At 36.9% G+C, this 17,314-nt stretch overlaps 1 protein-coding gene and 1 long non-coding RNA gene across 4 annotated transcripts in view; one reads left to right on the top strand and one right to left on the bottom strand.

Annotated features, from left to right (window-relative positions):
* The window catches only part of shank2b (SH3 and multiple ankyrin repeat domains 2b), a 97,454-nt gene that overhangs the window by 41,602 nt on the left and 38,538 nt on the right, over window positions 1-17,314 (bottom strand). For both annotated transcript variants that reach the window (XM_089127967.1, XM_089127968.1), the window contains exons 11-12: window positions 10,726-11,062; window positions 140-297 (exon numbers count right to left, since the gene is read on the bottom strand). In XM_089127967.1, coding sequence (XP_088984093.1) covers window positions 140-297; window positions 10,726-11,062 — 495 coding nt within the window. The remainder of the gene's footprint in view (window positions 1-139; window positions 298-10,725; window positions 11,063-17,314) is intronic.
* LOC148965065 (uncharacterized) overlaps window positions 1-17,314 on the top strand; it is a 63,819-nt gene that overhangs the window by 42,050 nt on the left and 4,455 nt on the right. The window lies entirely within an intron of this gene.

The raw sequence follows: 17,314 nt of genomic DNA, 5'->3' as shown, positions 1-17,314 counted from the left end.
TGCACTCCCTGTTACAAACCAGCTTTCCCCTTCATTTGGTGCACAATCATACTCTTGAAAAAGTGCTTATTTACTACAAATAACATATGGTTTAATTGAGTAAAGTTAAACTTAAATGCAATTTTAGAGAGACATTTACCTTTCACCCTGTCGTTCTTGAACAAAGCTATTTCGCCCTCAGCCTGTGGTTGGTAAGTCTTGACCACCACATAATGTCTTCCAGGCACAGCACTGTACAGCTTGCGTTTGGACCCTGGGGTGTCCATGCCGGAAAAGGCATCCCTGTTGGCACGGGGACTGGGAATACAAGCAACATTATCTGAATATTATTATAAATTTGATATATATATATATATATATATATATATATATATATATATATATATATATATATGAAGAGTTCAGATGCAAAAGCCTCTAAATGCCATTTGAAATTTTCTTCTTTAATGATGATTTTTGTCAAACTTGTAGATTTAACTCCAGTAATTTCACTTAAATAACAATTAATAGGTAATTATCATTGCCATTTAAGTGAAATCACTGAACTTAAATATACAAGCTTGATAAAAAATTATCATTCTAGAAGAAAATTTCAAATGGCATTTAGAGGCTTTTGCATCTGAACTCTTCATATACAGTATATTATTAGTATATTATGTACAGTATATGATATATATATATATGTGTGTGTGTGTATATATACACACACACACACACACATAATAGTAATAATTCTAATAATACATTTGTACTGTTATTATTATATTTTTAGATAATATAACATATAATTTAATTTTATATTTTTATATTAAATATAATATTATATATATATATATATATATATATTCTTATAAATTTAAATAATATTAAATATTTTAATGTTTATATATATATATATATATATATATATATATATATATTAATTTATATATATATATATATATATATATAAACATTAAAATATTTAATATTATTTAAAAATATTAAAACTAACATTTAAAAAAATATCTAGGTCTAAAATTAATGAACAAAAATAACTAATTAACAAAATACATGAAGAGAGATAATACATTTCAAAATCATCGCAGATTTTAAGAGATGAAGACGTGGAGGATGAAGACCCCTAAAAAGGGTCTGGCAGTGTCTGTGGTGAGCACTAGGATGCTAGAACACAGCTATAAAAAGTATAAGGGCTCCCTCTGCTGGATAGACATCATAAATAGGTTCTCCTAGACATGCTTCCAACAAGCAGAGATTTTGATTCTTGCCCAGGGCCGAGCTGAATCCTTAACTTATCCAGTGACGGCTCACAGGAAACGTTACCTCTAAAAGCAGCTGAGCCCTGTCCTGAGATGACTTCATCTGCTCAGAAGGAGCAGACGGCTCCCATCCAAAAAAAAACTTGTTCTCCAAAAAAGTGCTGACATTAAAAACAGTCCCGACGATGTTGTTAATGAAGGTGTTAATGAGAGAGCGATGGAACTAAAAATAGCATTGTAATTGCACAAGAACATCCAGTTTTCGATGATGATGACATGCATAATCTTGGATGGCGCACATATTGTTCTTTTCCATGCTTTCACTTAAACTAAATGCAGGCCTGGCTTCACAAGGAGGCCAGAGGATGGCTGATTGCAAATCGATTTCAATTTGTTTTTATAAATTAAATTAAATAATTTAACTTATATAGGGTCAAAAGACAGCGTTGAACAAATCTGGGTTAAAATTGGCCACAAGTATAAATATAGTCCATTCAAAAACCTGAATTCTGGTATCAGAAAACATAGCTATCCATCCTGTATGGATAAAAATCATATGGTATCTTGTCATAGAAGCAACTTCATGTTCACATATGACATGCCCTACCTCTCAACCTCTCAAAGTCCCCGTGGCATCTGGCGGCTTCAGCCTATAGGAGCAGATGAAATTGGGACATAGCACCTACATATGCCCTCTACGTGCCTCCTGCTTTTTTAAGCCTCCACTGAGACCCTCTCAATGTCAGTGCCCAAAGTCAACACTAGATTAGCCTTCTTACATAACAAAACTTGACGAAGATGATACAGATGTGATAGGATTTTTTTTTGAGCCCCCCAAAAAAGTGTTCAGAAGCTAAATAGCCCTAAACAGATACACCTGGTTTATTATTTTAAAATGAAATGATAAATGGACCGTACCAAAAAATTGGTAGCGCAACCTGCAACACCTGTGAGAAAATAACCATATGAAACATGATGCAAAAAACACGCTGTGCAACATTTTAAGAGCAAACTAAATAGGGTTCATGGCACCTCAAAATTAAAGGAGTAGTTCGAGTAGTAGGAGTAGGCGACCATTTGAGCTTATAAAACGTAAACTTTGTTGTTGTTGTTTTGTTTTTTTAAATGAGCGATCGTTTCGCTTGATAAGACCCTTATTCATCGTCTGGAATCGTTTAAAGCCCTTTGAACAGTTTGCAGTTTGCACTGAAAATATCTTTTGGACCTTGAACCGTTTGGTTCCCTCTGAAGTCCATTATATGGAGAAAAATCCTGGAATGTTTTCATCAAAAACCTTAATTTCTTTTCGACTGGAGAAAGAATGACATGGACATCTTGGGTGACATGGGGGTGAGTAAATTATCAGCAAAATGTTTTTTTTTTTAAAGTGAACTACTCCTTTAACTCCCAGCTGCAAAACTCTGTTCAGCCAATCAGATTCAAGTGCTGAAAAATCACAAAAATGACCCCAACTATCTTTTAAGCATTACAAATACCAGCGCTATCACAATATATCCGTGACACCAGTTGTAGTTACATGAATAAGTGCAAAAAACTCTGATACAAAAATCCTACTTTGCTTCTAGCTTGCCGATATCTGATAATCAACTATCAAATGGCCTCACATACAGAATCTACACCAGCTGGAAGAAAAACAAGCATATTTCAGCAAACCATAAATGACTGGCTTACTCATTTAGAGCACCGCCTATGGCAGCCAACCGGTCTGCCAATGCAACTAGCTGTCAAGCGAGCAGCGAAGCTTTCTTATCCAGCTTCATCCAAAGACAATTACATAAGCTGCGCTTCGCATCTTATTTTTGGAGAAAAAAAAGCAAAAAAGAGTTAATGTGGGCTGAGGTATTTATGCAAAACAGGGAGGAAGGAAACAAGGCCAGTAAGTGTTAGAAATCGGTTCAAGCGCTGCACGTATATTCACATCCACAGGTCTATTTTTAATCAAGCTTGAAGGAAATAAGGTCTCAACATCTTTCAGATTTTGAGACGCAGCAATCAAAATATGACAACGGTGGCAGAATAGATGCTATGGCAAACACTTGGCTAGCAGTAGCACATAGCCAGATAAATCATGTTTACATTGACAGTTATAGAGTTCAACTTTGGTTAAGCTAAATCAGGCTTCATTTAACTCTGTTGGAGTTCATTAAACACGGGTAATTTTACCGGGGTCTAGCTGTGAATATTGTTTATTTGATTAGTATGTTGCAGGCTATAGGGTTCAAGCTACAGAATGCATCAACAATACTGTTATTCAACTTGTCCGAGACCTTACGCCAAGACTTTATGGGTTGTTCTATTTTCATTAACAAAGAATGAAAATAAATTATTGGCAAAAAAAGGTACTTTACAATACCAATTTTTAAAACTTCTTGAGTGAAAATTGCTAATGTGAAATCCATTATGTTTAGCTAAAATATGTTGGGTTTTTTTTTACAAAAAACAAAACAATTGATGTCACACACACAGTAATTAGGTGTGTACATGAGATAAATAGCCGGTTTAATAATTAATGCAATTAACAATTTTAATAATTCATAAATTTAACATAATACACACACATATCTTTCTGTCTATGTATCTGCTATTGATAAAAATAATATAAACAGTGCTTTTCAGGTATCTAACAGTAGTTTTCAGGTATAGAAATTGAATTAAAAGTAATTCTATTTACACTTTAACACTTTATGTAACACTTTACAATAAGGTTCATTAGTTAACATTAGTAAATGCATTAACTAACATTAACTAACGATGAGCAATGCATTAGTTACAGTGTTTATTGATCTTTGTTAATGTTAGTTAATACAAATACAGCTGTTCATGGTGCGTTCATGTTAGTTAACAGTCCATTAACTAATGTTAACTAATACAACCTTTGATTTTAATAACGTATTAGTAAATGTTGGAATTAATATAATAAATGCTGAAGAAGTATTGTTCACATATTGTACATGTTAACTAATGTAGTTAACTAATGTTTACTAATGAACCTTATTGTAAAGTGTTACCAAAATAACATTGCATATAATCTTCACTGTATAAATTAAATAATTTAAAAGGGTGGTTTTCACTTTTTTCATTTTAAAAAGTGTGGAATGTTAGTGTTGGTGCACACTGCACAGTATCTGCAAAGTTGCAGCGCTGAGAGTTCAGTGTAAGCAGAGATATCTTTTAAAGAGATGACAGAGATGTCTTTTAAAAATCAGGAAGTTTAATGCCTACAAAAATGACTCGAATGAGACTCCAAAAGAGTTTTAGATGTCACTAACCCGTACATTTACATCAACCCTCCCTCCGTAATATGCAAAAAAGGGCATGGCCATACAGTATTTCTGTGGCTCAACGAAAGTGTGTTATGTTCATCCAGCTGTCAGGTCTTCTGTGTTCGGGCTTCCCGTGGACGTTGTAGTTCGTCAACAATGGCTAAAATTTATTTTTGATTATGTTCCTGAAAATTACAATCGTAATTTAGCTCTCTGTGCTGCGCATTTAACGGAAGACAGCTTCAGGAAATCGCCACGAATTCAATGCCGGATTCAACAAGAAACTGTTACTAAAACATGAAGCAGTTCCAACTTTAAAACCAGAGGCAGCAGTTGTTGGGCCACAACCTGGAAGTAGGCTAAATAATTTTAAATGTATTTCAGACGTAATGTTTTAGTTTTATCAAATGCCAGCGCTGGCTTTATAGCCACTAGTTATGCTATTACGTGTCTACGACAAACATGTACAAACATTTGATTTTGGACCTGAATTTATATCTGTACTAATTTTGTAAATGTATTTTTCATGTATATATATAATTTATGACGTTATTTTTCGATTTGATCAAGAACGTAAACCAATGCCAACGCTGTTTGTGTATATATTAGCCAGTCAGTTCGATGCTATTGTGTAAAACAAACGTTTATAGACCTTATGTAGCCCCGCCCCTTTTCAGCGTTGCGCTTGTTGTCTTTTGACTTCCGGTCTGTATTTTGACAGCGATCTTGCATGGGTAAGAATGAACTGCTCGTAAAAAAATTCCCGGTCGACATTTGTTAAGACATCTGCTTTACAATGCTTATGATAAACATTACAATGCTCATGATAACTTTTGTTAACTCTACAATAAGTAAATCCACTTCACCAGCTAATTACTCCTCAACAGCGATGCCATAGAAATATACAGAGCGACCGCGAAACCGGAAGTTCAAAGACAATATTCTAAAGATGACTGCGCCCATGTTTTTCTGGTGCATAAGGTTTATAAAGTTAGAAAAATATAGGCAAATTACCATTCAGAAACGTTTTGTGAGAGCTGTGTGTGGTGAGGTTCTGCTTGACTCTCTTCATCGCCGCTTTCTGGGTCTGATTCTGCCTCAAACTGATACTGCAGTATCGACACCATTATTTACATTTGACAGGAACACACATGCAACTTTCGCCCGTAAAGGTAATGGCATTAAGTAAGTAAGTAAGTAAGTAAACTTTATTTATATAGCACTTTTCACAGACATGAAGGGTCACAAAGTGCTTTACAGTAAAAAACAAATAATAAAAGAAATAAAAACCACAACACACATTACAACACCACCATATAGCTAGTTAAAAGCTTGTCTAAAAAGATGTGTTCTAAGGTGTTTACTAAAATTTTCTACAGTGTCCAAAGCTCTCAAGACTAATGGAAGAGAATTCCAGAGCCTTGGAGCCACCACACAAAACGCACGGTCACCTCTTGTTTTAAAACGTGTTCTAGGAACAATAAAAAGGTCTTGGCCTGAAGACCTCAAGGAGTATCCGGACAACGTGCACTAAACTGTAGTTGTAGCCAATCACAACACACCGGCTCAAACTAACCATTCTGAACCCAATGCCTGTTTCTGAGGGAGTGGTTTCATAGATTCAGGAAGTCTACCAGTCGTTCAAATGACAGAACGCGCTTTAAAATAAAGGTAAAATGTATGAAAAATAAGACTTTTAAAAAAAAGAAAAAACACGAATACATGTTAATATTGCACCCCATAAACACAATCATCCAAAGAAAAAAAAAAAGCAGAAAACCACCCCTTTAATCATTAATAGATTCATCATTATTTAAGTTACAAAAGCTATTCAATCAAGAACAGAGAGTAATTTTCTTGTCTTTTGTTGTTTGATTAACATTTAAAACACAGACAGCAGGAAGACCTACTGTATAAACTCAATATTTGCGTGCTGTCTGAGACATGGCTTAGTGTGCGTGCTTCAGATGAGTGCACACGTAACATAAATTATATATAAATCTATATACAGTATATACATGAAAATATTTCTTAAATATATACAAGCATGTGTATATATATATATATATATATATATAGACCATTTCACAAGATGTAAACAACACTGGTCCAGAAGCACTTCCTGTTTCAGTTTGTAACTGTTTTCTTTATTTCACATGTAAAGAAAACATCTTACAGATGTTTGTTTAACTTTTTGACTCAGTTTTAAATGTTCTGTTGGTTGTATTTTATCCCAGCTTTTATGAAGTGTTAAAAAACTGAAACAGGAAGTGCTTCTGGACCAGTGTTGTTTACATCTTGTGAAATGGTCTATAAAATAATTATACAGTGCACCCACATATATTATGTAAACACAAACTTTTATTTTGGATGCGATTAATCACGATTAATCGTTTGACAGCCCTAATATATTTATATACAGACATATGTGTGTAAACATACATAATCATAGAAATATTTCAATTTACTATATATACACACACACACACACACACACATATATATATATATATATGAGAGAGAAAGAGAGAGAGAGAGAGAGAGAGAGAGAGAGAGAGAGAGAGAGAGAGAGAGAGAGAGAGAGAGAGAGAGAGAGAGCTTGAAGGGCCCTGTAAATACCTAAATGTAAAAACCACAGTACTTTTTTATACAGTAGGTCATCAAAACATATCAGCATTTTCTAACAACTCTGAACAAGGAGCATGTTGTATCTACAACATGACCTTTACTGGCACGAGACTGAGCATCTCGTATTTCCCTTGTTTATAGCGGTTGACAAATGGCAATATGACGCTACAACTGACTACATCTGCTTCGTTTCCATTCTGAGCCTCTGAAGAGCAGCCACATTATCTAATACACCATGGAGTAGAAGCCACATAGAAGACACATAGACACCGACTGAAAGTGACACGCTCACACATGTACACACACCATACGGACATAGCCATAGCAACTGCTGCTGTAACTAAGGGATGGCGTTCCATTTGAGCTGCACATGCAGGCAAGAGAGCCAATGATATTTCCACGGGTTTGACACTAGCACTGGAATCCAAGTCCTTGGTTTTGGATCCGAAACCAAAATATTTTTTTTTATTCGTAAATGCCATCGTAAAGCACGTCTAGCACAACAAACGGATCTATATAGGCTGCAGTGTGAGAAACGAGAGGAGAACGGGGTCAAATACCAGAGGAGTTAATTCTTCCTTTTTAAAATGACATCTAATTAGAGTTTTTTGCAGTGGAAGTGAGTAATTGGCCTGGCCCACTTACTGTACCGAGCCTGCTCTCGCGCTAGAACCCCTGTTGAGTGACAAGATTCGCACACCCACCGACACACATGCATGTGAGCAGACGCACATAAGCGCGCACACACATATACACATGCATGCTGAACTTTCACTACACGACAAGCACCCACGCAAGCATTCACTCACAGGGAATATATGTATATATATATGCATGGCCACACACACACATGCTCTCTATCTTTCCAAGCAGATTCTCGCCTCTCTCTGTGGCCTAATTGTTCGCCAAGTCTACATATTGCACCTTTGTATTATGCGCTGCTGCACCCAAAGTCACAAAGCTAAAAAAAAAAAAACAGCCCGGGCGCCTGTCCAATCCCGTCCTGGATCAGGTGCATGTCACATTGCAAATGCAACCAAACCTTGGCTGATCGGGATATTTTACAAACAGATGTCCAAATATTTGTCACTGTTTCTTTTCAAGGCCATAAGCAAAGTTGCACACAGATGGTCCAGATAAAGGCTAGTCTTTCATCCCAAGGTTACAGTAAACGTACAGTAATACTATATACTGCAATTGACAACATTTATTCCCACATGTAGTTCCAAACCTGTGAAATGTTCTTTTGTGAAACAAACTAGGAGAAATTTGGAAGAAAGGTCTGTTGCTCTTTTTCTTACAAATTACATTAAATAGGAAATGAATCTTCCAAGATTAAAATAGTCCATACCAAGTGTACTTTCGCAAAAAACTGGTGCAATTAAATTATTTTAATGCACTTTAAAAACAGAGTTAAAAAAAAGTTGCCAAGGGAAGGACAGTTCGTAAAAAAAAAAAAAAAACGCACACAGAACCCTTTAAATATTCACTCAGTTATATTTCTTGTTGGATAAACTAAGCTACATCCCCAGAATATGATGTGTTGCAGACTGTATCTAACACCTGTATTAAAACATTTAAAGCAATAATTCACCCCAAAATTAAACTTGTTCATCATTTACGCACCATCATCTAATTCCAAACCTGGAAGAATCTCTTTCTCATTCATAACACAAAAGATGGTATTTTGGAAAATGTCTCTTTTTTTTTTTGGTTCATACAATTGAAGTCAGTGGGGTCCTATTTTATTTTACACAGTTTAATCATATCTCAGAATATCTCTATAGAAAGAAAGTTTGGAACAAGTCAATCACGTTTTTCACTACTCGAGTTTCCATCTCTGATGGACACAAAAATACACATTTAATAGAGTTGTGCAGGTACAGTACGACGTCAGAACCCAGAAGTCTAATTCGCCGCTGGTTCCTTTGAGATTTTCCTACTGGGTTTTATAATGGGGTTTTTCAATTCACATCCCAAGCTGTCTTATTATCTATTTGCTTATTATTATCTTATTAAAACCATGATGTCACACTGTACCTACACCACTCAGGTCCTAACCATGTCTTAAACATTGGGGGACCAAAGTTTTTGTTGGGGAGAGGGGATTGGTATTTTTATTGAAATGAATTAAATAATTAAAGGATTAAAAGGGTGAAATATGGTAAAAATATGGTAATAAATTAAAAGAAGTTCTAGGTCTACTTGTAGTTGTAAAAAAATGCAATATCAAAGTTTTTACTTTTTTTCTCCTAACTGTGAGATAAAAAGTCACAATGCTGTACCTTTTTTATTTTCTATTCAATAACAGAATTTTATTATTTATTTTTTTATTTTTTTTGCCAAAAATATGTAAACTTCAGAAAAGTGGCATATACAGTGGTATGAATAAGTTTTGGCACCCATGCTAAAGTTGCCTAAAAAGAGGAATAAAAAATCATCTTTTGGATATTGGTCTGAATGCCTTAATTAGAAAAATTAGGAAAACTCCAACCTTTAAGGACAGAAATTTTCTTTGTAAATGAATAATGTATCATAAATAAATAAATGTTTTTCCTTAAAATACAGGGTGCATAAGTCAGGGCACCCCTATGTTAAATTCCCATAGAGTCAGGCAGATTTTTATTTTTAAAAGCCAGTTATTTCATGGATCCAGGATAATATGCATCCTGATAAAGTTCCCCTGGCCTTTGGAATTAAAATATCCCCACATCATCACACACCTTCCACCACACCAAGAGATTGGCATGGTTTTACTTCAGTTAGCCTAATAGCTGGTTTGATTTGCATTGAAAGATGATCTTATGGAAAGTACCCCATGCCAATCTCTAGGTGTGGTGGAAGGTGTGTGATGATGTGGGGATATTTTAATTCCAAAGGCCAAGGGAACTTTATCAGGATGCATATTATCCTGGATCCATGAAATAACTGGCTTTTAAAAATAAAAATCTGCCTGACTCTATGGGAATTTAGAGAATTTTTATTTATGATACATTATTAATTCACAAAGAAAATTGGTGTCCTTAAAGGTTGGAGTTTTCCTCATTTTTCTAATTAAGGCATTAAGATCAATATCCAAAACATGATTTTTTATTCCTCTTTTTAGGCAACTTTAGCATGGGTGCCAAAACTTATTCATACCACTGTAAATCCACAATTGTGAGGAAAAAAAAGTCTGAATTGTGAGGTTTAAACTCAAAAGGAACAATTACATTTTTATTAATTTACTGCATACAGATCTAATATCCTAAAGACTCCAAAAAAGAACATTTTACAAAAAGAAAAGCCAGACAGAGGGCATCTCTGCAGTCCAGTCCACTTCCCATACACCAATTCCCAACATTTGACCCATTTGCATTAACTTTTAAAAACAACACAGATTTGCCATAAATAGGGCCTCTGGTGGCAATAGTTAAAAACAACCTTGTCCTTACAGAAAGGGACACACTCTAGCCTGGACATGAGGGACACACACAAAAGTGGACACACAGTCAGACATGGGCATATTGACAGTTGTCCTAAAAAAATTATCCCTATTGCGGATAGCCACTGACCTGCTGTGGCGCTGCGGGGTCTGTCTCCGCGTGTCTCCCTCCCCCAGTCGGCCCAGGGAAGGGGAACGGCTTCGGGCGGAGCGTCCCCCCAGGGCCATGGTCTTCACCGTGCCATTGGGGCTGTTCTGCATCTGCTGGGGGTGGCGGGGCAAGAGGCTGCGCAGGGGGGAGGCGACAGGAGAGGGTGAGCGAGAGCGTTCCAACGGTGGCTTGTTGACGTTCAGGTTGTTGTCGCTGTTTGAGCGGAGCAGCACACGCGGGGCGGCAAGTGTGCTCCTACCCTGGTGCTGGGTTGGTCTGCTCCGACCCGTGCCTGCCGGTGCCTCCCGGAACGGCACTGGGGGAGAGAATAGAAATAGAAGAGAATAGACTGTTAAGTGTGAAGTGGACTTTCAAGTACTCTGTCGACACCAAAGTAGTTCAGCTTTTTTAGGTGTTCTTCATTCCATTGTAAGTGGTATGAATTAGAGCACTGTTACGAGTGTTCAAGTACAAGCTTTGCTTTCTTGCTCATTTAAGGAACGTTACATTAATAGACCGAAAGCTGTCTGCTCATCAAGTTCACAATCAACCAGTTTGATGCTCACTTATTGAATAATGAATCAACTTACTGGTGTTCAATATAATTTTTTTTATCAAGTCATTGCACAACTAAATACATGGTCGAATTCTAGTTCAAGTAATATTCCTGGTTAAGTGTTCTCAATAAATTGTTAACACTTTAGGTTCAATACACTCACTTTTAATTATTGCAAAAACTTGAACAAACAATAAACAAATACTTGGTATTTATTAATAAGTGTTCATTTCGAAATATACTTGAAAATTTAAAGTTGCATAAAATAAGATTTTTCGCTGTATTATGAAATAATGTTTTTTTAATATAAATATATTGATAAATGAGCACTATCCAATGTTAATAAATGATGTGAACAAAAATGTAAACAAAATACGCATTATTATTAGGGACAATACTGATATATTCAGTAATGTTTCATTCTAAAATGTTATTAGTTAGTTGATATGTAAAAATAGTCCTTTTGAGGTAGGCTTACTTTTCCAGGTCAATGGATTTGATCATTTACTAATGTATTCCTTGGGTGAAGTTTGTACCATGGAAACAGATATATAAATATTGGTAATAGAAATACTTCTAATATGCTGATTTCGTGATGAATTATTATTTATTATTATAATCAGAGTTAAAAAACAGTGGTGCTTGATCCTTTTCTGGAAAGTCTGATACACTTTTTTTCTAGATTCATTTATGAATAGAAATGTCAAAAGAACATAATTAGCTGGAAGTACAAATTTGATCTTTATCAATACTGTAATAAATGTAATACATCCTTGGTTAATAAAAGTAACAAAATATTATTTCTCATATCCCTATAAGTAGGCATTTTGTAAGTCCCCTCAAAACCCTAAACAGTGGGCTGAAAACAATCTTTTTTGCGACTCAGTTTGGTGTTGCTATTGGTGCAAAAACTTCACACTTCAGTTATAACTTTTACTTCATCACCCCATTGACCTTGTAAAAGCTTTACTGATTGGGCCTTTTTTTCAAACTAAAAGATGAGTCAAATACAATAAAATTACAGCTTAATATTCCTTTAATAGAGTAAACAACGTGCTTTGGGTTTCTTCAACAACAAGAATATGCTGAACACAATGTCTCCAGAGACATACAGTACACCCACAGCAACTAACTTCTGATGTTCTAAGGTGTTATACACAAATTTCATGGCCGGATGAAGCCTTATCTCCACAACACCCCCTTTTCAGGTCTAGGATATTCCTTTGAGTTTTCTGTTTGCGCTGTATGCATGATGAATGCCTATATTTATTCATCCGCTGCCATGTTAAAGGTGGTCCAGAAGGATGTTTATCCAAAGAAGCTTGTTTCTCAGAAACACTAGGCCACTGAGAGACACCGTTCACGCATGAACTAGATATCACTGGCTGGGTGAGACAAACGCTATAAATATATTCTAAAAAGAACCCAGGAGAAGCATAGAGGAGAATTACGCCGCTAAACACACAGTTCACTCCCGTTCCGTAATGTGCTGACGTAATGGCAACTTGGAGCATTAGTTCACTTTCGCTGTCTTGGAGAGGTTTTCATTGGATGATGTTCATGACAAACGGTCTCAGAGGTACACATGCTCCCATTCATTATTTAAAAGGCTACTGTAGAGGGATCATTACAGCACTAATGTTCAAACCCAACCCCCACAAGCAGGGAAGAAATCTCCCCCTCCCCCTAAGATGGTTTATATGGACAGCCCCATGCACAGAGCACAACAAACAGGTTTTTTTTTTGGCACCAACTGAAGCCGGTGACATCACAAGCACATTGGCTGCCGGAACACGCTGGTTTTGGAACGTTGATGAAACAGTCATTTCCTTCAAACAAGTGAAATCAAAGTGGCAACATTCCAATTGCAGCGTTCTAATTATAAAATGTACCAATTCCACTCAACAAAACTGTAGGAAAGATATAACAAACATGTTGAGGAACTCTTCAGGAAGGAAAGTCCATGGAATTTCACAGCACGAAGTTGATTGAATTCCTTGAAGACAGGAATGACTATCTCACAGTGATGTTCTTTCCACCTCAGTCTAATTCACTCACGGCCTTATGAGATTCAACTTTGGTTTCCTTTTTGTAACCTGTCATAATAGAGCTCAAACACACTTTTTCGTCTCCTAAGACAAGTCCAAACACCTTTTAAGCATGAATCCCATGGAACAAAAGTCACCAAAGGTCAGGAGACCCCTGCTCTAAAACCCTCCGACCAAAAGATCACCTCTTACCTTCTTTCTTGAAGGCATTCAGTAAAGACTTCATATCTCCTCTGAGTTTATTGCTCAATAACTCCCTTGAAATGTCCGTGAGGAACTTGGATGGGTCAGGTTCTCCTGGACCTGGGTTCCTCGGTCACTGAAGCACAACGGAGAGGGTTAAGGAGAAGGCAAGCACTGTGGTGACAGTGCCCGCTCCACATGATGCCGTCTGTGACTGCGAGAGGAATCGGCAGAGCGCACAAGCCTCGCACTTTTCATTGCTCGGTACTCTCTCTCTCTCTCTCTCTCTCTCTCTCGCTGACACACATACGTGCACACTAACTCTCTCGCTCAGGCTCCGTTTCTTTCCGTTTCGTCCCGCCCCCCTTCCTCTCTCTCCTCATCACTATTTCCCCTCACCAAATCATTGACTGTACTATCAGTTGAAGCCTCCCCCATCTGGATTCCTCTAGGTCGACAAGTCAGAAGACTGATTGGAGTATGTTGTTGAATCAGCTGGTTGACAGGACCATGCTGGGATAATTTGATTCAAAACACCACTATTATGAGACAAAGTACTGAGATAAACACAATTGCCCAAAATCCTTCAAGTTCAGCCCTTCTGTGGTTCGCGATACCATCAGAAGTGTTTTTAGTAATCGCTGGCGACCGCCCACCGAACGGCGCAATCAAGATGTTTGAATTAACTTGAGAAGATGTTATTGATTAGGGATTTTAACCCTTGTCGGCTAACCAAAACAGCTGTATGGGAATCAAGCCCCCGAGTGTTGCTAAGCAACCAAGGGATGGATGTCTAAATTAGTCAGTGCAAGTTGTCGGGTTGTGAATTCTCCCGTTACCCATGTATGTGGGCTGTCCTTCCTTTCACACTAGAAATTCACAATTGCCTCTCTCACTCTGTCTATTTCTACCCCCCCCCTCCCCCTCCCATTTTCTGGAATGAGATGAAAAAAGATATTTGAGGAAACAAGGAGGAAGGAATTCTTGCATATTAATATCTGTGTCAGCGTATAATGTAATCAGCAAATAGATGGATATAGAGTTAATACATAGAGTGAGATCCCAAAGTCTGAAACCACTAGTGAAAATCTTAAGATTTTGTATTACATTCTAATAAAAAATAGAGTATAAAAATGACAGGTACAATTAACATGAACTTCAAAATTTGCAGTATCGAGCTGACATAAACTTCACAAGTTGTACAAAACTGGATGATCCATGAGAAAAAGAACATCTAATTGTTTGAACAAAGGAGTTCACAAATTTGTTTAGATTAGTTAACTAAAACTTTAAAAGAAAATTGTTAATTGAAATAAATCTGAATCAAATAAAATATCAATATATTGGATTAAAACTTATGAAAATGAGAAAAAAGTTGAAGTACTAAAATTAATCAAATTAATTAAAATAAAAAAAACATAATGACTAAAACTTAAACTCGAAAAACCTTTTAAATATTAAAGCTGCAGTTCGTAGTTCTTTCTCTTTGTCGCCATCTCTGTTCAAAATCTGCAATTGCAATTATTAGCAGAATTATCAACTTTACGTGATAAATTCCAAATTTGAATAAAAAAACCCAAAATAAAATAAACCCCAAATTTTCAATATGGTCTCAGACTTTTGGACCCCACTGTATATCAATGTTTGATGAATTGCATATAGCAGAGATGGACAGAGTGGAAAAGTAAATCCAACACCATTTGTGCTTCATTAGAAATCTCTGTGCTCTAATGAGCCAGCAAAATGACAAAGCTGACAGCTTCTTCTAACTCAACGCATACACAAGTACTAACATGGTAAAATTGTTTGGAAACTGGTTCCCAGGGGGAGCTGTAAATGTGCTTTAAGGGACCAGTGTTGATATGGCCATGATTCAAAATAAAACAAGCTCCACTTTAAAACAACCCAACGCAAACCCTGCGAGTTAACTCTCTGCGGACGACCTCCTCTTTCTTCTTCTCGTTCTTCTTCTCTTCTCTTCACGCCATTAACAAACCCAGTGCCGATCGCCCTTGCTTCGGTTGCTTTGATTTATCTTTCCTGATAAAGAAAACATCCTTTCATATGTGTCAGCAATTTCTAAATCCTCTGCACATCCAGAGCGGAGCTAAAGATGAATAGACAATTTCACCCAATTAAGGACTCTATACGTAACAAAGAGTCCCGTCGGGCCTACGAGGGGTTGGCCAGCGCAGCTGGTACCCACAGTCTCATTAAATCAATAGTCATTAAATTGCACTTGAAAGTGTACTTCAAACTAAAGAGTTCAACCTATTCGATCGAAGTTGGCGCAGGTTTGAACTTGGGTGGTGAACTGAAATCCATCACTCTGTCATGCTTTGAATTTGGTCTTGTTTATAAGCCATGATTAAAACTCAAGATGGTGTATTATATTTCCCAGCGGCCCCAATATCTAATTTAGACTGGCAGAGTGCAATATGATTCTGTGTGTGTGTGTACGTTTGCATGTGTGCGTACGCATATCTTCCCATAATTCACACAATATTTGAGTGCTCTTTGAAATCTGCGCCATTTCAAAGACTTTACCAAGTAAGTCGATAATAAGCAAAGATCCAAGACCTCCTTGGCTTCTCTACCGCGACAAGTGCGCACAAGGCAAATTCACATCCCTTAAGCCAATTATTGTGCGGATTCGGGAACCATGGCAACCATTGGGTGGCATTGAATGGGATGTACATTTACATACATAACTACAGTGCTCGTTTTAAACATATAGGCATGGTGGCTGGAGCACATAAACAAACAAAACCCAATGGATTTTGGAAATGCAAAGCCTTCACAAATGGTTTGAATTTGTGAAGATCAAAGCTCCAGCACTGTGCCCTCTGCTGTGGTCTAACATGTGACACGTAATTACCGGATCCCCTGCCACTATGCGCATGAAAATAACAAGCCGTTCCTGTTTCCTCTCTGAGTGACGCATTAGACACAACGACAAACTGTGCAACTATTGAAGATTGTTCAATCAAAACCTTATAAAAACAATATCAGTGCACAGCTGGCCAGACAGTTCATTCCGCCAAAGGTTCCTTTCGCCTCATATTGGAACATCCGGAAGCCTGCTGATTCCCATATTCTGCTGATGGAATCTCTGTGTTTATGTCAGAGCTGTTACCCAAAGGTACAAGGAAAACCTGACAGCTGTAGCAAAGAAGATGCTACATCTAGACTTCAGGTCAATGCTATTCTCCGAATAGCTACACTATTAAAATTGAGGTTCCAAATAGAGGTTTTCCCAGCAATTCCATAAGATCCATTAAATGGAGTTCACTTTGAAATGAATTTTTGATATGTTTTAGCTTACCTCAAGGGCATCCAAGATGTAGGTGTCTTTGTTTCCACAGCATTTTCAATTTTGATATTTTTAGGTCAAACCGTTCTTGTCTGTCAGTCATATAATGGAGGTTTATGGGTCCACCTCAAAGAGCATGCACAGAGAAGTCCAAATTAAACATGATTTAATGACTCGTAAATGTAAGTGCACATTGATGGCCATAAGACACAAAACGAGCAGTTTGTGTGAGAAAACGAACAGTTTTTATATAGTTTTTACCTCTTGTAACCACAGCCACGTCCAAGTGATCTGAAGGCACGGGCGCTTCGATCTCTTGCGTGGTTGCGGAAAGAAAAATCAACGTTGTCTGTTGATATATCGAAATCGTATTCCATTGCAATTTCATGTATATCTAAATATGTTTAGATCTTCACAGTGAAGGGTAACACTTCTGAAATCTCTGTGTAAACAATGAGTGACGTACAC

The sequence above is a fragment of the Pimephales promelas genome, chromosome 25 (assembly GCF_988280905.1).
Source record: "Pimephales promelas chromosome 25, fPimPro1.hap1.1, whole genome shotgun sequence".
Classification (NCBI taxonomy): domain Eukaryota; kingdom Metazoa; phylum Chordata; class Actinopteri; order Cypriniformes; family Leuciscidae; genus Pimephales; species Pimephales promelas.
The sequence above is the reverse complement of the archived record's forward strand: the minus strand, read 5'-3'. Positions and strand labels throughout refer to the sequence as shown.